Below are 21,355 nucleotides of genomic sequence, written 5' to 3'. Positions count from 1 at the left end.
TATGTTGCTATGATTTTCTTTCAAAATACATTTATGGCTTTGTTGTTTATTTTTAACAATGCAAGACTAGACAAAAAGGTCCCTCGGATTTGCATCTGTCGCAAAGAGTCAGACAAAAACAGAGCTATAAAGTTGAGTTTGAAGGAATGTTTTTAAAGCTTGCAGATTAACCGTTCTGCTAAGTAGATAGTTAAAATGCATACAGTGAAGGAAATAATTATTTGATCCTCTGCTAATTTGGAATGTTTGCCCACTCACAAAGAAATGATCAGTCTAAAAATCGAATGTTCGGTGTATTGTAACACTGAGACAGAATAGCAACAAAAAATTCAAAAGAAATGCATGTCTAACAAATGATGCACTGATTTGCTTGTTCATGAGGGAAATAAGTATTTGATCCCCTATCATTCAGCAGGATTTCTGGCTACCAGGTGTCTTTCATACAGGTAACAAGCTGAGATTATAAGCAGTCTCTTAAAGGGAGTGCTGTTAATCTCATTGTGTTACGTGTATAAAAGACACCTGTCCACAGGAGCAATCAAACCATCAGATTCCAAAGTTTCCACCATGGCAAAGACCAAAGAGCTGTCCAAGGATGTCAGGGACAAGATTGTAGACTTACACAAGGCTGGACTGGGCTACCAAACTATCGCCAAGCAGCTTGGTGAGAAGGTGACAACAGTTGGTGCAATCATTCGCAAATGGAAGAAACATAAAACAACTGTCAGTCTCCCTAGGTCTGGTGCACCATGCAAGATCTCACCTCGTGGAGTGTCAATGATCATGAGGACAGTGAGGAATCATCCCAGAACTACACGTGAGGATCTTGTCAATGATCTCCAGGCAGCTGGGACCACAGTCACCAAGAAAACAATTGGTAACACACTACACCGACAAGGATTGAAATCCTGCAGTGCCCGCAAGGTCCCTCTGCTCAAGAAAGCACATGTCCAGGCCCATCTGAAGTTTGCCACTGAACATCTGAATGATGCAGAGGAGGACTGGTTGAAAGTGTTGTGGTCAGATGAGACCAAAATCGAGCTCTTTGGCATCAACTCAACTCCCCGTGTTTAGAGGAGGAGGAATGCTGCCTATGACCCCAAGAACACCAACCCAACTGTCAGACATGGTGGTGGAAACATTCTGCTTTGGGAGTGTTTTTCTGCTAAGGGGACAGGACAACTGCACCGCATCAAAGGGACGATGGACGGGGCAATGTACCATCAAATCTTGGGTCAGAACCTTCTTCCCTCAGCCAGGGCATTGAAAATGGGTCGTGGATGGGTATTCCAGCATGACAATGATCCAAAACACACGGCCAAGGCAACAAAGGAGTGGCTCATGAAGAAGCACATTAAGGTCCTGGAGTGGCTTAGCTATTCTCCAGACCTTAATCTGATTGAATATCTGTGGATATCTTGAGTTTGAGTTGCCAGACATCAGCCACCAAACCTTAAGGACTTGGAGAGGATTTGCCAAGAGGAGTGGGCCAAAATCCCTTCTGAGGTGTGCAAACCTGGTGGCCAACTACAGGAAACGTCTGACCTCTGTGATTGCCAACAAGGGATTTGCCACCAAGTACTAAGTCATGTTTTGTGAAGGGGATCAAATACTTATTTCCCTCATGAACATGCAAATCAGTGCATCATTTGTTAGACATGCATTTCTTTTGAATTTCTTGTTGCTATTCTGTCTCTCAGTGTTACAATACACCTACCATTCCATTTTTAGACTGATCATTTCTTTGTGAGTGGGCAAACATTCAAAATCAGCAGGGGATCAAATACTTTATTTCCTTCACTGTATACGGCAACTGTTGTAATTACCACAGGATTTTGTATTTGTCCATTCAGCCCTCTGTTCACACAGCTCTGTCACACACCACAACCTCGCCTGGCATGGGAGGAGAATCCTGCTGTAGTTGCAGTGGACTGCTTGTCCAGGAAAAAAAAAAAACTTCTACACATTGGATTTCGTTTCACATTTTTAATTGGTGCCTAATTTGGCAGAGAAAGGTTGAAGCTTTTCCTAGAAGTCAGGGAGACTAAGCCACTAGTGAAACTAAACCAGAGAGATGCACGTGGGAGGGTTTTCTGGTGAATAGAAGTAATCGGGGCACCTTGTGACTTCTTTTTGGCTTAGGGATTTTGACTTTAAATGTTTAAACTGATGGAAAAGACTACTAGTACCACTACTAGATGTATTTGTGACTAGTATGCATAGAGTGATACAGTATTGTAGTCTCACAGCATGCGATGGTTTGCATTGTAAATTCTACGCTGTGCCGCAGGATCGATTTGGTGCTGGCGTCCCTGATTTTCAGTGTGCAGACTGGGATTTCCACGTTGTCTGATTTTAGCTCTGTGGTCTGCTTTAAACTAATCTGGATGTATTGGCCTGACTGGGCATACTCTGGGGAGTTTTGGTTCATATTTGTATGAGATCACGTAGTCATATGCAGGGTGATGAGGGACCACAAGTAATGGACAGTGAGTCATTATTTTACTCTGTGGGTTTTACATGTTAACCTATTGCCTTTCTTTTGATTGGATCTGTTGAAGGAAAAACTAGATTGATGGGCCAGGGTGGAAATTAATTCTCGAGTTTGCCACCCTGACATGTTTTTTCCTGGTGAAGGGTTGAGCCTCGTTTCACAGAAAAGCCTCTGTATAAGACAGTGGTCTCCAAGGTTTCTCAACAGAGGGCCAGTTAGCTGTCCAAGTTTTATGGGGCTATACTGGCCAGTAGGATTAGAAAATGCCTTGGCATCAGTGGAAATAAACCATGCCTCCTCATTGGTTTTAGTGGGAGGAAGGGCAAAAAGGTGCTCTATGTTGGTATTTAGGGGGGGGGGGGGATAGTGCCCCATCATTGGTGTCTGTGGGAGGAATGGTGCCCCTTCATTGGTGTCAGTAGATGGAATGGTGCCTTAAGGTCCAGATCTAGGCAAGCAAAGGGCGCTATCCGGCCCATGGGCTGCAGTTTGGAGACCACTGGTATAAAACAACAGACAGCGTTGACAACCAGAGAAGGTCATTATGGCCCCTGGGAGCTCAGAAATGTCTTCTTGCATTGCACAAAATCTAGATCATCACTTGTAATCGAACCATTTATCCATATTGTAAGAATTGTTTTCCCTCCAACCAGCACAGAAAAGGTATCGGCCTTATTTCTACTTCTGCACAGAGCTTAAAGAGGGTTAGGAAAAAGAGGCTGGCAGTTACTTTGGCTTTGCAGTAAATACAAATTTTATATCTCGGCATTCATTTTTTATGTCCAAATAATCTGGGTACTGTGTTTTAGTCCTGCTGGATGAACGCCTAGATAAATGGCATTCTGGCATGAAGTTATATCTGGGCTTTGTGTGTTGTTGCAGGTCCCATGGCCAATGCTGCGGCCCCAGCCACTGCACCTCAGAAGTTGATTCCTCCACAGCCAACTGGCCGGCCTTCACCTGCACCCCCTGCCGTGCCTCCTGCCGCTTCACCCGTCATGCCACCCCAGACACAGTCACCAGGTCAGCCAGCCCAGCCTCCTCCAATGGTCCAATTTCACTCCAAAGCCAACCGCATCACTCCAATCCAGAAACCCCGGGGCCTGGATCCAGTGGAGGTGCTGCAGGAGAGGGAATATCGGTAAGTTCCAATTTGTATGTAACACAAAATAAGATGTCTGAAACCTTAAAAATCGTGCAGAAATTAGCTTTAAAGCAGACTTTGGGCAAATTTGAAAAAAACGTGTAGCTTTATGTATTAGTTTTGTCCTTAATCATCCCACAATATACACGGCTCAAAAAAATGAAATGAACACTTTGAAAACACACAAGATGTTAATGGGGAAAAATCTCATGCTGGATATCTATACTGATAAGGACTGGATAATGTGTTAGGAACGTAAGGATGCACCATCTTTTGATGAAAATGATCGACCTACAGAAGACTGAATTCAAAGACACCCCGAAAATCAGAGTGAAAAAATAATGCAGCGGGCTAGTCCATTTTGCTGAAATTTAATCGCAGCAACTCAGAATGGTCCTCCGTAGTTTGTATGGCCCCCACGTGCTTGTATGCATGTCTGACAACGTAGTGGGAATGCTCCTAATGAGACGATGGATGGTGTCCTGGGGGATTTAGGTCAGGCGAGTGTGGGGGCCATTCAATGCTATCAATTCCTTCATCCTCCAGGAACTGCCTGCATACTCTCCCCACATGAGGCCGGGCATTGTCGTGCACCAGGAGGAACCCAGGACCCACTGCACCAGTGTAGGGTCTGACAATTGGTCCAAGGATTTCATCCCGGTACTTAATAGCAGTCGGGGTGCCATTGTCTAGCCTTCTACAGGTTTGTGCGTCCCTCCATGGATATGCCTCCCCAGACCATCACTGGCCCACCACCAAAACAGTCATGCTGAATGGTGTTACAGGCAGCATGACGTTCTCCACGGCTTCTCCAGACCCTTTCATGTCTGTCACATGTGCTCAGGGTGAACCTGCTCTCATCTGTGAAAAGCACAGGGCATCAGTGGCGGACCTGTGGTGCCGCGCAGTGAGCAGAGGGCCCACTAGAGGACATCGGGCCCTCAGACCACCCTCCATGAAGTCTGTTTCTGATTGGTCAGAGACATTCAGTGGCCTGCTGGAGGTCATTTTGTAGGGCTCTGGCAGTGCTCATCCTGTTCCTCCTTGCACAAAGGAGCAGATACCGGTCCTGCTGATGGGTTAAGGACCTTCTTCGGCCCTGTCCAGCTCTCCTAGAGTAACTGCCTGTTTCCTGGAATCTCCTCCATGCTCTTGAGACTGTGCTGGGAGACACAGCAAACCTTCTGGCAATGGCACGTATTGATGTGCCATCTTGGAGGAGTTGGACTGCCTGTGCAATCTCTATAGGGTCCAGGTATCGCCTCATGCTACCAGTAGTGACACCGACCCTAGCCAAATGCAAAACTAGTGAAAAACAGTCAGAAAAGATGAGTAGGGAAAAAATTGTCAGCGGCCTCCACCTGTAAAGCCATTCCTGTTTTGGGGGTTGTCTCATTGTTGCCCATCTAGTGCACCTGTTAATTTCATGAACACCAAAGCAGCTGAAACTGATTAACAACCCCCTCTGCTACTTAACTGACCGGATCAATATCCCAGGAGTTTCATTGACTTGATTCTATACTCTTATTAAAAAGTGTTCCTTTAAATTGTTGAGCAGTTTATTTCTCCTTGTATAACGGGACACGCGCCGTGGTTTCATTAATTCCTAATGGCACTCCTACGCATCTGCTAACATATGTGCCTTTGCGAGCACCAGAACACGTTGCCAGAGCACCATTCGATTTAGTGCGGCGCAATTTTGCAAAAGTGTCAGGGACTTCTTTTGCATGTTTCTCGTGGAAACACATATGCTCTCCGTCACACCTGCATGGTGTGAACAGAGCCTTACTCTTTTCTAAGCTATTAATGGGACTGATTACCACCAGGAGGGCTCTGCCCTGGGTTGTTCCTGAGCCTTTTCCTACCAGGCATGGAATGCTCCAACCAATCTGAATTTCCTGACATTCATGTAGAAGGGGCTCTTGGGACCTTTCTTTGTAGACATTCTTTTTTTAGCTTTCAGGCACCTTTTAGTCTTGGCCTGTCTCTCATTTTTCAGATCCATGCAATTTCAACCTTACTGTCTTTTGAGGAGTACACTTGAGTATCTGCACCCTCCATTTATGGGGTTTGCTTAGGTAATGCTGTCTTTTTTGTAGGTGTGCATGGATGTGATCCCCTCTCCCAATTGGAGATTGTAGTTTTCTTCCCCATGTGGAGCAATTCATCCTCCGGTTCAATAGAAACAAGTCTTTCAAGATGAGTCTCTGCACTCCCCTATTCACTTCTCATCCTTTGTGTTCACATTAGAAAGGAGAACATGGTGACCTAAGATGGGAACAGAGAAGCTGAGTTGCTGAACGTGCTCTTTGCTCTAAAAATTGGGGATGAATTACTCCATGGTCACTACAGTTACATGGGTCAGTAAGGGCTTACTCCTACAGCTAATTTCCATTTTAAAGCAGTATAAAACTCAGATTTATAATTGGTACCTACAGGTAAGCTTGTCTGTAGGTAAAATGACTATCTCCTGAACATGTGAGATATTCAGATTGGATCCAGCCAATAATGTCACTGTGGATGCACAGTGACGCCCTGCATTCAGGGTACATGGAGTGTATGATCAATGCAGAAAGCTGAGCTGCAATGAGGACTTTAATGCACATGCATGGGTGTGACATTGTTGCAGCTTGGCCATTCAAATGGCTGGAGAGTGATAATCCAAAAGGAAGACCGGGCCAGGATGGGAGCACTAGCAGCAGTGACAGCGCAGTGCTGGAGGACTCCGTTTTGCATACTAGCACACTATGGCTTTAACCTGCAAGGGGCCATTTTTTATTTTTTCTTTAACTACTGCTTTAAGACTGTCTGTCAGTGTGTGAATGTCTGTAGCCAGTTTTACTGTAAAACAAATATTTACCGTATAAAACCATTTAATTTTTACTCTTTTTGTTCTCTGTACAGACTCCAGGCACGTATTGCACACAGGATCCAGGAGCTGGAGAACCTTCCAGGGTCATTAGCTGGTGACCTTAGGACCAAAGCTACAATAGAGCTGAAAGCCTTGCGTCTCTTAAACTTTCAGAGACAGGTGGGTCTGTGTGCTGTTGTATACATGTGGTATGGAATCTCTGAGTTTAAACGGTTATCCTAAGATTTTACGATGATCATCCATACATATGATTTTTCCAGCTGCGACAAGAAGTCGTGGTCTGTATGAGAAGGGACACTGCTCTAGAGACTGCACTGAACGCCAAGGCTTACAAGCGCAGTAAACGGCAATCGCTGCGTGAGGCTCGGATCACAGAGAAACTGGAGAAACAGCAGAAGATTGAGCAGGAGCGCAAGAGACGGCAGAAACATCAGGTGAGGAAGTGATGAACTACTAGGAGATACGTGTACTGTGATTCACTGGTCGTCAGAGTGTAAATCCTGGGCTCCGAATTACCTGCTGGTCAAGTACCAATATACATTGGGTTTGTGCATGATGGTTTACATTTCTTTGCTGTGACCAGGATGGTAAAAACAGGCTTGTTGACAATGATGTCATATCAACTCCCAAGCTGGTGATGATCTGGTAAAGCAGTGTTTTTAACATTCATTTTGCTTCTAAAATCCTAAAAGGAGCATAGTGAGCTAGACAGCTAAATATTGAAGGAGTGGGAGGTGGGGAGAAAGTGACTCTCCCTGACCTTGTAAGCACGGTTTTACTGGTACCACACCCCTAAGGAAAATATGTTGAAAAAGACCCTAACCAGAAAAACTAATGGGCTTTAAAGGTACCAAACCATATCAATAAAAGTGAATTGAACAAATATAGGAACAGTAAATAAAATTGAACACCTTTTATTAGGTTAAAAAAAGCCACCCATAGGTGGAGCATATTCATCAGACATAGAGAACCATAAAAATAGAATACAGAAAATGAGACCTGGCCACAGTAAATTGTTGCTGATGTCCTAGACACAGACGGCGTCACGGGTATCAGCTGCAAAAAAATAGCCATAGTCTTAGAGCAAATAGGCTAAACTGTACAAATGGTGGATAAGATGGTACATGGCTATAAATGAAATGGATAATTGTATTAATTTTGATATAGGCAGGGGCGGACTGACCATTTGGAAACTCGGGCACTGCCCGAGGGCCCGGGGTCAGTAGGGGGCCCCATGAGATGCCTCTGGTACCTTTTTCATAGACTTTTTTGAGTTTGAGCAAGGACACGGGCTACATGATCCCCTATTGCCCGGGGGCCCCATGATTTGCCAATCCGCCCCTGGATATAGGACATCTAACCAGATAGTGTCATAGGTGATAATGAACAAATAAACATGTTTCCACTTGAAACCATGAAAAGGTACTTCATGGGGCAGAGCCCACTTCAGGGAACAAAACAAAGCATGAATTCCGGTTGATGCTACCAGCACAATATCAGATAGCTCCTGCAAGATATGGGCCAATCGTATCTGGATGGACAGAGGGGGGTCATAAGTAATGATCATCGATCAAGAAAGAATCCAAGTCCACTTGAAGACTTGTAACAAACAGAGTCGTCATTCATTCAATTAGAGATCTATTGGCCAAATGCTACAGACCACAAAGTGTAGTAGGACTCGGATTACTTTCAGTGGAGAAAAGTTTCTAATCGAAGGAGGCGGAGGGAAAAACCTCAAACCCACTTCCCCTTGTGTAGTCCTCTTGAGCTAGACAGCTACAGCATACTCTGATCATGTAGACACAAACTAGTCCTTAATGTAAAATAAAGGCTGACTCCTACTTTTTACAAATAGCATTTTCTAAAAGTAATAATTTGATAAAGTGTGTACATACAAGTTAGGCTGGTTTCACATTGATCTGTTTTTCTTCTGCTTTTGCTTTAAAAAAAAAAAAAAAAAACGGAAAAAAAACGTGACCATGTATTTCATGTAATTTAAAAAACACGGTAAGATCATGGTAAAAATGCATATGTGTGTTTGCTAGACTCTAGTGTGAAACCAGCCTTGTATTGGCGTATAACTTGTCTGCATGATCTGTTGTCATAAGAATGGCTCAGACTTTCCTTGTAAAGGGTAGATAACAGAAGAAATGAGACAACAACCGATATTTGCTTGGGAAGACGTTTTTAATTCTTCCCCCATGGAAACAAACCTAAGATCAGCAATTCCCACATCGGCTAACTGCAGTGGAAAACTGCAAGCTTACAAAGGCACAAGGCCTTAGATTGTAAGCTCCCAGGATCAGGCCCTCCTAACCCTGTTGTATTGAACTGTATTGTTGCTGTGTTGTCTCCCGTTAATTGTAAAGCGCTGAGCAAACTGTTTGGCGCTTTATAAATCCTTTATAATAATAAGGCCTTGTCTCCTGGCTAATGATCATTGCTTACAAGTTTAAAGAAGGGATTTTTTTTTGCATTGAAAGCTTGCTATGGTTTCCATTGCAGTTCTCTGTCTAAAGGCAATTTACTCTTCAATACTTTAGAAAGTATGATTTCAAGAGGCCATATATCACTTGCATTTCATAGTGTGAATATTAGCTTGGTACCTTATGTGTGTACTTGCTGCGGTCAGGCTACTTTTTTTAAAAGCGAGGCAAAGGGCATAGATAAGGGTAACAAATGCAGGAAGAAGAGGGGGTCTGTGCCTGTGCTGAAAGGGTTGAATGCTCGTTTGTCTAGGAGAACAGTAAAAGGAGATCTACTTACCCGGTCCTCCACTAATCCGCAGCTTCTGCACCCCCAAGCTTTAGCAGTCTAGAGTTCGAACGTCATCAGACCAGAGCAAGGTCTATAGCCCCGCTTTGGACATGGTGACGCCGAGGGACAGTCCAGTGCCAGAAGCGGAGGATCAGATAAGTAGAACTGTTTCTCCTTTCCCCTAGACAATGAGCTATTAACCACTGGCAGTGTGGGCCCAGAAACACTGCAAGGGATATATATATATATATATATCTGCCTGGAGTTGGGCTTTAATGCTCCAGACAATAAATATGAAGATATATGATGGGAATTTTTTTTTTTTCCACATTCCAAAGGATTTGTAATTCTCTCCATCAATTTTTCAGATTGGAGAGACCTTTAGGGCAGGAGACCTAACTTTTTACTAACATTTTTTTTTTTAGAATAAGGTAGCCTCACTGACTTGAGCATTTTCTTCTCCTGATTCTCCTCTTTCCATTTTAGGAATATCTAAATAGCATTCTCCAACATGCCAAGGACTTCAAGGAATTCCACCGATCTGTCACAGGGAAGATCCAGAAACTGACAAAGGCTGTGGCCACGTACCATGCCAACACAGAGAGAGAACAGAAGAAGGAGAATGAGAGGATTGAGAAGGAGAGAATGCGTCGTCTGATGGTATGTTTTGGTGGCTCGTGGTCTCCTCTGTTATTTTTCAAATCCTCCATGACTGGTTATCAGATTTGTAGAATCACAACTTTTATGGATAGCACATCGACTGATAGTGGGCAATATGTGACATGTTTTCCTCTTGGACATCCTCTATTTTTGTCATGGTCCTTTCCCTCTTGGTCCTAATTGTTGATGCTCCAGATTAAGTAAACCTTAGTATCTGTATGTGTGTGGCAGTAGTAGGGACATAAGATTGTATAGTTCACTTGGATTTGTTGTGGAAATGTGGAAATGAAATACAGTAGATATAAAAAGTCTACACATCCCTGTTAAAATGTCAGGTTTCTGTGATGTAAAAACATGAGATATATAATTTCAGAACTTTTTCCACCTTTTAATGTAACCTATAAATTGTACAACTTTGTTGTACAGTTTATAGGTCACATTAAAGGTGGAAAAAGTTCTGAAATGATTTATCTTTGCCTCCTTTTTTTTTTTTTTTTTTTTTTACATCACAGAAACCTGATATTTTAACAGGGGTGTGTAGACTTTTTTTTATATCCACTGTATGGTACGGTCTACCATTGTCCCCTTTTCTACATACAAGTGTTTTTTTTATTTTCTGCATGTTGAAAATTTTGCAATCTGAAATGCGACTTACATGGCCTGACTTCGCTGGCAGGATCAGTGGGTATTTTTGGCATTTTGCAGGGACACTAAACGTAAACTGTAAGTGCAGATGCATTTATATAAGGTGGTGTCATTGTATGTCAGGTTGGGCTTTGTTCAAGTTTGGATTCTTAAACCATGGAGACATGTGAATGGCCCAAATGATCAGTTTCACATACCATACATGCATAGGCATCTCATTGCATTGTTAATTTGGTTATAGATTGAAAGTATTTATTGTATCATATGTCCTATAATTCAGATCTATAATAATGTAAGCAGGGGAAAAAGTATAAACCTAAGACGCAGCTCGAGCCGTTTCCATTACTTTTGATGGAAAATAATTTGTTTAGGATACTGTATGTGAAATTTTGAATTGCGTGTTCATGGGGTAGAATAAAATGGTGGTTTAAAATTAATAGCCCCCTGTACCTGGTGGTGTTGGGTGAAATGACAAAAACATTTTCAGTTAATCCCATTTTTCCATCCATACAATAAACGTTATGTCTTGTCCTTTGTGCATTGCGTATGTCCTGACAATAAATGGGTCGTCTCCTTCTCCCTAGGCGGAGGATGAAGAGGGCTACAGGAAGCTGATTGATCAGAAGAAGGACAAACGCCTGGCCTACCTCCTGCAGCAGACAGACGAGTATGTGGCCAACCTGACGGAGTTGGTGAGGCAGCACAAAGCTGCCCAGGTACTAAAGGAGAAGAAGAGGAGGAAAAAGAAAAAGGTGAGTTGGTCCAATATATGAAATGTCTGCAAGTGGAAGTACATCTTTCCTGTTTCTTTAGTTTTTTGTTTTTTTTTTTTAACTCCTTGTTTGTTTCAGCTTCAAGAAAATACAGAAGGCCAACAGTCTTCACTTGGACCAGATGGCGAGGTGAGACATGGAATGCAAAGCAAAGAAATCTGTAGCTTCACTGATGAATGTAGATGAATGTCTTTCTGACCATCAAAAGTGTCATTTGGATTGAATTTGAATAAGGATTTATTTATACGGTTGCAAGAAAGGCCATATTTCGTACATGGCCATATTTCTCAGCCCTGGAGTTACAGGTGCAACATAAAGCCAACAGCCTCTCAAAATCAATGACGGGCTGAAACATGCAGCAGATATATGCACATTAGAGCCGCACTGCACACGTACCTTGCACAGATGTGCATATATCTGTGGACAACCGCTGAAAATATTAACCTGTTCACTTTGACAGGCTGCTGGCAGCACACTGTACGCTACATCTGTGACTCCAGGCATATGTTAATGCCTGGAGTCAAACTGTGTGGCCCTCTTGGAGCTGTGTGCGTGAAGGTGAAAGTTGTAGGTTATGTACATTTTAGCCATGCATGGCAATTTGAAAAATCAACCTACAGACCTTCTGAAAGCTGATTATTTTTTTTTTTTTTTTTTTTAAGTAACGGGCATCTGAAGTTTGTAAATATCTTGGATACTGCAGTCTGGGCTTTCTAGCTTGCACTAAGTAAAGCCAGCATTTTTTTGTGTATTAAAGTTAACCTGGTTTAGCCTAGAAAGTGCCCAGGCTATAACAACTTCAGGACAAAACAAAAAAAAAAAAAAGAGCATCAAGATCTTGCAAAATAAAAGCGATCTTTATTAAATATCATTCAAAGACTTCAGTGTATGGATCCCGAGTTCAAAGTATGTGTAAAACGACCTATACAGTTTAAAATAGAAATGAAAGAAAACATTTGTGTATAGATATAGAAAACATAAATACCTTTTTTCCCATTTTATAAATGATCACAATCCCTCTGTTCTCAGCTGCATAGAGAGGTGAGCGAGGAGAAACAGCAGACACTGGACTTCCCAGTGAATGTGTGTGTGGGGGGGGGGGGAGGGGCTCACAAGTCTGATCATTGGAGGAGAGCAGGCGGATTTCCAGCATAGTTGGAGAACTGAACACTGTGCTCCTGCCTAGTGTAGTCAGTTTTTGACAGGAAAGCAGAGGTACTCTCAGAAACACCAGGGATTTCACGCAAAGGAAGCAATACAAAGAGAACAGGACGCTTTTTCATACAAGTATATAGTACAGCAGGCACATATCAGGAATAGGAAATGTTGGGTTTACATATACTTTAACAGCGGTATAAACGGAGAGAAGTTTTGTATGTGTTGCACAAGTTGACTTGTACTGACTGTCATTTATTTTCCCTGCAGCCTCTGGATGAGACGAGCCAGATGAGTGACCTTCCAGTCAAGGTGATCCATGTGGAGAGTGGCAAGATCTTGACTGGTACAGATGCTCCAAAGGCTGGGCAACTGGATGCCTGGCTAGAGATGAATCCTGGGTAAGCAAGAGCTGAAAACAATTAAGGTCCTGTCACATGCTGGTGCTCTGCTCAGCCTGGGATCCATGAGCAAGTTCCCTACTGAATCCGAGCAGGATGGGAAGGATGTTAGTGTTGTGACATAGCATTTTGTGGTAGACCATACTGGCTCCATGGGTGGACTTGGTGTCCCTTTACATTAGGATACCTCTGATCCATCATGTTTAGGTCTGGAACCTGGACGGACTCTGAGGTAGCCTGAAGTAGACGAACGCAAGTCTATTGTACGCCCCTTGAGGGTCAGGGACTGATGTGAATGTACAATATACAGTCAGGTCCATAAATATTGGGACATCGACACAATTCTAACATTTTTGGCTCTATACACCACCACAATGGATATGAAATGAAATGAACAAGATGTGCTTTAACTGCAGACTGTCAGCTTTAATTTGAGGGTATTTACATCCAAATCAGGTGAACGGTGTAGGAATTACAACAGTTTGCATATGTGCCTCCCACTTGTTAAGGGATCAAAAGTAATGGGACAATTGGCTTCATAGCTGTTCCATGGCCAGGTGTGTGTTATTCCCTCATTATCTCAATTACAATGAGCAGATAAAAGGTCCAGAGTTCATTTCAAGTGTGCTATTTGCATTTGAAATCTGTTGCTGTCAACTCTCAAGATGAGATCCAAAGAGCTGTCACTATCAGTGAAGCAAGCCATCATTAGGCTGAAAAAACAAAACAAACCCATCAGAGAGATAGAAAAAACATTAGGCGTGGCCAAAACAACTGTTTGGAACATCCTTAAAAAGAAGGAACGCACCGGTACAATATTCATATTGTGGTGATGTATAGAGCCAAAAATGTTAGAATTGTGTCCATGTCCCAATATTTATGGACCTGACTGTATATGTAAAGTGCTGCGTAAAATGACGGCGCTATATAAGTACCAATAATAATAATATTTACATCCGCCTGCCCATAGACCTGCATGAAGCTTCCAGTCAGTTGCACCTGAAAAACTGACACATGACCAGGGGCGGACTGACCATTTGGAAACTCGGGCACTGCCCGAGGGCCCGGGGTCAGTAGGGGGCCCCATGAGATGCCCCTGGTACTTTTTTCATAGGCTTTTTTTGCATTTGGGCAAGGACACAGGGGCCCCATGATCCCCTATGGCCCGGGGGCCCCATGAGTTGTCAATCCGCCCCTGCACATGACCCTGATCGAAAAGCCCATGTGAAAGGACCTTTTATGTGCTTCAGATCTAGATCTTGAAGTTGGATTTTTTTTTTTGGAGATGAAAAACTGGCCTTCTAATTAACTCTGATCTCAGAGGTCTTGTCCTATTTACCTGAACATCTACCACTGGAGGGTTTGATATCTTGGCTGATGTCTCATATTTTTTTTTTTTTTTTTCTTCAGTCTTTTTCGGTCTTCAATTCAATGACCATATTACCCAGACAGCATCTGTCATTTTTTATAACTCCAAGATCTGATAAAATGATAAGAGATTCATGTAGCAACTAGATCAGCAATGGGCAAACTACGGCCCGCGGGCCGTATACGGCCCGGCGGACCTTTTAATCCGGCCCGCGGAGCGTGATAAGAAAAAAAAACAGCCAGGGCAGGCAAACATTGGCTGTCAGGATGTGTGTAGGCGGGGCAGCGTGACGAACGTGAGGGGAGCTAGGCTCCTCTCACAGTCCGCCCTGAAGACCGGAACGGCGCGGGAACTCGGCGAGAGGAACGTGCGGAGCAAAGGTAAGCAAATTAACACAGGGGGGACTTGGCTTACTACTTGGGGGGAATAGTACTGTGGGGGATGAATTAATATGGGGGATGAATTAATATGGGGGATGAATTAATATGGGGGATGAATTAATATGGGGGATGAATTAATATGGGGGATGAATTAATATGGGGGATGAATTAATATGGGGGATGAATTACTATAGGGGGGTGAATTACTATATGGGGGATTAATTACTATGCTTACTATGGGGGAATATTACTATACTTACTATGGATGGCATGGTAGTGTTTAAATTAATCTAAACATTTAATGTTACAAATTTTAATTTTATATTAATTCACACATACACATCATTCATCTACTCTTGGTCCGTCCCCCGGGTCCAATATATGAACCCATTGCGGCCCTCAAGTCAAAAAGTTTGCCCACCCCTGAACTAGATGATATTTTCGTTCACCAACTTTGGATGGCAGATGGTACAAGTATGATGAGCTGTGGAATCCACCCATAGAGAATAGTAGCAGGAGACTGAGTGACTGAAGGAAAAGTTCCAGCCTATGCTGGTCAAAAGTGTAAAACTTCCACTTTTCTAATGTAAATCTTAAGGTGCACACTAAGGAGCTATCTGTGGACCTCTCTTAATGGCTTTAAACAGAGGACATGGTAGACAAAAGTGCATTTACATAAACTGCTCTTAGAATTCAAGAATGGTTTGAGGGACACAACGAGTTTGATGTTTTGACTCGGCTACCAAATTCTTCTGCTCTCCATTGAATTGAGCATCTGTGGGACATACTGGAAAAACAGATCCGATCCATGGAGGCCCCAGCTTACAGGACTGCTACTGAATGCTTGGTACCAGACAGCACAGCATACCTTCAAAGGCCTAGTAGAGTCCATGCCTCAGCGGGTTATTTTGGGTGGTCATAATGTTATGGCTGACAGTTGTAAATGTAACCATTGCTACTAAGGGATCCCTGTTTGTCTGCCAATTCCATTCCTGTATTGTTTGTAATTGCTACATTGTATCGCTTTCTATGAAGACCTATTATTTTGGAGGACTCTGTGCTCCATCTAGTGGCCATAATGGGGTATTTCTCCTGCTTTGCTCTTTGTACATTATGAATGAACTATATTTTTTTTCTATTGCCCATATTTGAAAAACATCTCAGCCAGAAGAGATAATGGGTTAACACCTTCCCGTCCGGCCTATAGCAGATTGACGGCCGGCGGGACACTCGCCGTTGTGACTGGGCATCATATGACATCCTGTCAAAACGAGCTGCTCACGTGGCCGCGCAGCGGCGCGATCTGTCACCAGCTGTGCCCCCGGAACACAGCCGATGCCATATCACTACACCGGCCCGTTGCCAGTGTCATGTAACCGCTGTGACCAGCAGATCACATGACAATTGTATACAATGGATGGCTTTCTGTCGTGCCATGACTGCCATCCATTGTATACAATTATGTTGTTAGCTGTGACTGGTCAAGGCAGTCACATGATACAGACAGGGCCAATCACAGCCCATCTGTGTCATGTGATCAGCTTTGCCCAGTCACAGCTAATCACCACAAAATCAGTTTTCATTCAGTAACAATGATTTCAAATATCAATGAATTACATTGGTATTAGCAGTCATAATATGTTAAAAAAAAAAAAACAAATCCTGCTCACTTGCCCAGAGTAGTTCAATGGTATTACAGTAATATTGTATTGCTTTGGTCACAGTGTGATGAAAAATAAAATCGTAAAAAAAAAGAAAAATTTAATAAAAAATAGAAACATTTTGAAAAAAAAAAATACAAATCCAATTATTATTTTCATCAAAGAAATGTAGCAGAATACACTTTGACAGAAACGAAGAAAAGTTGGGTTTTTTTTTTTCAAAAGTTTCAGGTGTTTTTTTTTTTTTGTTTTTTTTTTGTTTTTTTTTTTTAATTTAGCAAAAAATACAAAACCCAGTGGTGATTAAATACCACCAAAAAAAAGCTCTATTTGTGTGGAAAAAATTCAAAACATTTCATATGGGTACAGTGTTGCACGACCGTGCAATTGTCATTCAAAGTGCGACAGTGCTGAAAGCTAAAAATTGTCCTGGGCAGGAAGGGGGTGTAAGTGACCTGTATTGAAGTGGATAAAAACATTACATTTTGCTCCATTCTCAAAACAGATGGTTAGTTTGCACAGAACAAGTGTACATGCAGTGTTGCTGGACATACAGCTATGCAATTTTTTTTTATAGATCTATGTATAAATGGACCTGTTTTGTGTTCTGGTTATGATTTTATTTCTTCTCTACCTTCCTTCCTTATATTTTAGGACCATGTCAGACAATAGATTCTGGTACTGGTGACATTTCGCTGGTGGTTGAATTGCTAAAATTAATTTTCTCTTATGCTTGATGTTTCTTAACCCCTTAGCACCGGCGCGTCCCAGCCCTTTAAGGGTTTCAGGAGGCGGGGCGGGGTTTTAAGGTCATGTGACCGTCGTGAATCGCCGTTTCGGTGGTCACATGATCGGGAAAGGTCCCGATCGAAAGAGGAGATCGGGACCTTTCCGTGAGTACTGGACATGTGTGCTGGGAGCGCGCGCTCTCAGCACATATGTTTTTGTTAATTGCACGCAAATTTGCGGCCGCTCGGTGTCAAGGCCTAGACGCCGGGAGGCCGTACATTTGCGTGCGGCCAGCGTGAAGAAGTTTTAACATCGACCATGAACTTCAGCTGTCATAAGCAAACTCCCTACTTCAGGCAGCAAGGGAGCCACTAGAGCCATAGGATGTAAAATGAATTGTAGCACCTCTGTTTGCTGGCAGTGTGCTTCGGTCCCTAGGCTGCATGGCCTGCCTCCAGGTGATGTCACAATGTACACACCATAGCTGCACTGCCTATCTTTTAAAGTGTGAAAAGTCTGCTTAGACTTAGGTTGAAATCTAATACTTTTCAATTATTTTCAACAGTTACGAAGTTGCTCCAAGATCAGACAGCGAGGAGAGCGGGTCTGAGGAGGAAGAGGAGGTAAGATAAAGTAATCATAATTAGCAGGAACAAAAGAACAAGCATAAGTAACCACACCGAAGCATAAATGTTGAACTATCGGGCTCAGAAAAAAGGGCCTTTTATATGTAACTCACAATGGGATAAATATACAACACAATACTATAAAAACAATTATAATATTTATTAATCCATCCAGTTAAAATAGATATTTTAAATAAAAACAATGAATATCAGGGCCTAGCACCATCATACAGTTTGCGATGTGTTTGTGAACAAACAATGAGCGTATAGGATCAACAGGTTTTTGCTGTATTTGCTGCTTCAGGATCGATGCTCGGAGATGCAACACTAGATCTTAGATCCAATTACACACTCATATACCCATGGCCATCTAAAACGCACTCCCAAAAAAAAAGGCACAGAGGCTGAAATGCCAGGCCTAATCAACCAGGACAAAAAAAAAAAAATCTATGACATAGCATACACAGCATATCCTACTCACCAAACCAATAGCTGGTAACTGCCAAAACTGCATAGACAGTCACCCAAAGAGGAAATCCCAACATTACCTGCCCAGTTATATATTGTGCTTAATTGCTTGAGTCCGCCCATCTCCCCTCCTGTCCCCCACGCCCCACCAAATGAACACAGCCCACACACCTGAACAGGTGGGGGCATAGCAACGGGACGCTCCACACATTTGCCCAGAAGAAAAATGGCAACATACACGTTCCTATGACATCATATCCAGCACCAAGACTAGTAGTACTATGAGCACCATATTGGGACACCCCAAAGTATCACGGGCGCCATCTTGGAGTACCCGCAGACATTATCTACATCTACCAAAACAAACCTAACCAGAAATGCCCTAAGCCCTTCAAAAACACCAAATCAAAACCACCATGAATACACACCAAAAAATAAAATGAATAATAAGTAACCAAAAGCAAAATTACTCAACATAAGCGTATATATACCTCTGAATATGTTTTTGGACATGGATCACCCACAAAATTAAAAAAGACTAAATAAAACAATATATAAAATATAGTTTATACACATACACACACTAATATTCTACAAAAAAACTCATGCAGAAAAAAAAAATTACGGGAAAAAAATAGTGGATATAAAAAGTCTACACACCTCTGTTAAATTGTCAGGTTTCTGTGATGTAAAAAAATGAGACAAAGATAAATCATTTCAGAACTTTTTCCACCTTTTTAATGTGACCTATAAACTGTACAACTCAATTGGAAAACAAACTGAAATCTTTTAGGGGGGGGAGTAAGCATAAAAAAAATAAAATAATGTGGTTGCATAAGTGTGCACACCCTCTTATAACTGGGGATGTAGCTGTGTTCAGAATTAAGTAATCATATTCAAAACCATGTTAAATAGGAGTCAGTACACACCTGCCACCATTTAAAGTGCCTTTGATTAACCCCAAAGAAAGTTCAGCTGTTCTAGTAGGTCTTTCCTGAAATTTCTTAGTCGCATCCTACAGCAAAAGCCATGATCCTCAGAGAGCTTATGAACAGTTCCAAATACCAGTCAATATTGGCACAAAACCTTCAGGCTTCTGCTAGAAGGCTGAACATGAAGAGGAATTTCATCTTTCAGCATGACAACGATCCAAAGCATACATCCAAATCAACAAAGGAATGGCTTCACCAGAAGATGATTAAAGTTTTGGAATGGCCCAGACCTGAATCCGATTGAAAATCTGTGGGTTGATCTGAAGAGGGCTGTGCACAGGAGATGCCCTCGCAATCTGACAGATTTGGAGTGTTTTTGCAAGGAAGAGCGGGCAAATATTGCCAAGTCAAGATGTACCATGCTGATAGACTCATACCCAAAATGACTGAGTGTTGAAGCCACTTTTTGATGTGATTCCAGCAAAGTATTAGTTTAAGGGTGTGTACACTTATGCAACCATATTATTTTAGTTTTTTATGTTTATTTTCCCCCTCCCTAAACAATTTCATTTTTTCAATTGAGTTGTACAGTTTATAGGTCACATTAAAGGTGGGAAAAGTTCTGAAGTGATTTATCTTTCTCATTTTTTTTACATCACAGAAACCTGACACTTTAACAGGGGGTGTACACTTTTTATACCCACTGTATATGTACACTTACACTTTTTTGTTGTTTCTGACAAAGCCATGTTTTAACATTTCAATGTTTTGCTGCTGAGTATTTGACTTTGGTAGTGTTAGGTGTAGTGTGAGGGGTCGGATTCAGGGTGAAGATGCACTGAACCTGCCATTGCAATTCTCAGAAGGCGCCAGATTGCTTCTCATGAGATGGGTGGAGCCGTGTCCATTAACTAGCATCTGTCTCTGTATATCACCTAGGGTCTCCTTTCTTACAGGGAACAGAATCCATTTATTTTACTTTTCATTCCACTCAGTTACATTCTTGAAGGAGAGAGGCAAGCATGTTTATGCATTTTGATAACCTTTACTCCTCTTTCACAGCTGGACATGATCAGACCCTCCTCTCAAGCCTGTGAAATGGTAGGTGCAAACAGACTTTTGTCCATTTACACCCATCTACCTCCACTCCGATCTGGTCTGCTGAAAAAAGAAAAACAACAAAAAAAAAACAAAAAAAAAAAAAGGAAAGGGATTAGTCTGTCTGTCTAGGCGGATCGGATGGGAGGGCAGGCAGATATAAATGGACAGCACAGTCGGTTTACACCCAACTGCCCAGAGCGTAGGGCTCTGTCTGTCTGCTCTGCAAAAACTAACTGAGACACTGACCTGTGATCCGCCTGCTCTGCTCTGATCTGCAGACTGATCCCCTGCAGATCTAAACGGAGTCCACCCCATGTGAAAGGGGCCTAAATGGCATGCACGTGGGGTTTACCTTGCCCGCAGCTCAGTGGCCTTTGTTTTGTCCCATCCTGCACAGAATGATGACTTGATCTTTCAAGTCTTTGGGTGCTGCTTTAGACTTACTAACTAGAGAATCCAGGGGGTGCTTGTAATGCATTCATCGATCATTTCTAGTACATAATCGCTTCATCCTAATCGTGATCTGTCTTTATACTTAGGAAGAGGAGGAGGACCAGTCTTCAGCCACTGTCACCGCTAAGCCTGCAGTGGAAGAGAAGAAAATCGCTGATCCAGACAGTGATGATGTTTCGGAAGCATGTGCTCGGGAGATTATCGAGTGAGTGTTCTACCCAGCAGCTTAACCATTTGTTGACCGCGCTATAGCAGAATGACAGCTACAGCCCAGTTCTGGGAGGGCGTCATATGACGTGCTCCTAGAACAGTGCCCCCGGCGGTGCACATCTTTTGGACACAGCTGATCACATGACACAGTAAAGTGCCGATGACAACGGCCTTTTACCACCTGATCAGCTGTGTCCAATCACAGCTGATCACTATGTAAACACACTTGCCGGTTTTCGGCAGTGCTTTCCTCATGCTGTCACAGCATAAGGAAAGTACTGCCCAGTTAGTACTTTCCTCATGCTGTGACAGCGTGAGGAAAGCACTGCCGAAAACCGGCAAGTGTGTTTACATAGTGATCAGCTGTGATTGGACAAGTCTGAAAGTAGACATCTACACTGATAATCAGAGCACTGATTATCAGTGCAGCCCCAAAAGTGCCGAGCAGTGCTGCCAATTTGTGCCCGTTGGTGCTGCATGCATATTCGTGCCTCCTCATCAATGCTGCCTATCCGTGCCTGCTCA

At 42.7% G+C, this 21,355-nt stretch overlaps 1 protein-coding gene across 4 annotated transcripts in view; it reads left to right on the top strand.

Annotated features, from left to right (window-relative positions):
• SMARCA4 (SWI/SNF related BAF chromatin remodeling complex subunit ATPase 4) overlaps nucleotides 1-21,355 on the top strand; it is a 66,904-nt gene that overhangs the window by 7,123 nt on the left and 38,426 nt on the right. For 2 of the 4 annotated variants that reach the window (XM_089661889.1, XM_089661888.1), the window contains exons 5-14: nucleotides 3,377-3,635; nucleotides 6,543-6,669; nucleotides 6,771-6,944; nucleotides 9,754-9,927; nucleotides 11,157-11,324; nucleotides 11,424-11,474; nucleotides 12,771-12,901; nucleotides 17,606-17,663; nucleotides 20,129-20,167; nucleotides 20,707-20,825. In XM_089661889.1, the coding sequence (XP_089518015.1) occupies nucleotides 3,377-3,635; nucleotides 6,543-6,669; nucleotides 6,771-6,944; nucleotides 9,754-9,927; nucleotides 11,157-11,324; nucleotides 11,424-11,474; nucleotides 12,771-12,901; nucleotides 17,606-17,663; nucleotides 20,129-20,167; nucleotides 20,707-20,825 (1,300 nt within the window). The remainder of the gene's footprint in view (nucleotides 1-3,376; nucleotides 3,636-6,542; nucleotides 6,670-6,770; nucleotides 6,945-9,753; nucleotides 9,928-11,156; nucleotides 11,325-11,423; nucleotides 11,475-12,770; nucleotides 12,902-17,605; nucleotides 17,664-20,128; nucleotides 20,168-20,706; nucleotides 20,826-21,355) is intronic. The other 2 variants (XM_089661891.1, XM_089661890.1) reach the window with 1 other exon arrangement.

The sequence above is a fragment of the Staurois parvus genome, unplaced genomic scaffold (assembly GCF_062004578.1).
Source record: "Staurois parvus isolate SC_StPar_1 unplaced genomic scaffold, SC_StPar_1.0 ptg001400l, whole genome shotgun sequence".
Lineage (NCBI taxonomy): Eukaryota > Metazoa > Chordata > Amphibia > Anura > Ranidae > Staurois > Staurois parvus.
The sequence above is the reverse complement of the archived record's forward strand: the minus strand, read 5'-3'. Positions and strand labels throughout refer to the sequence as shown.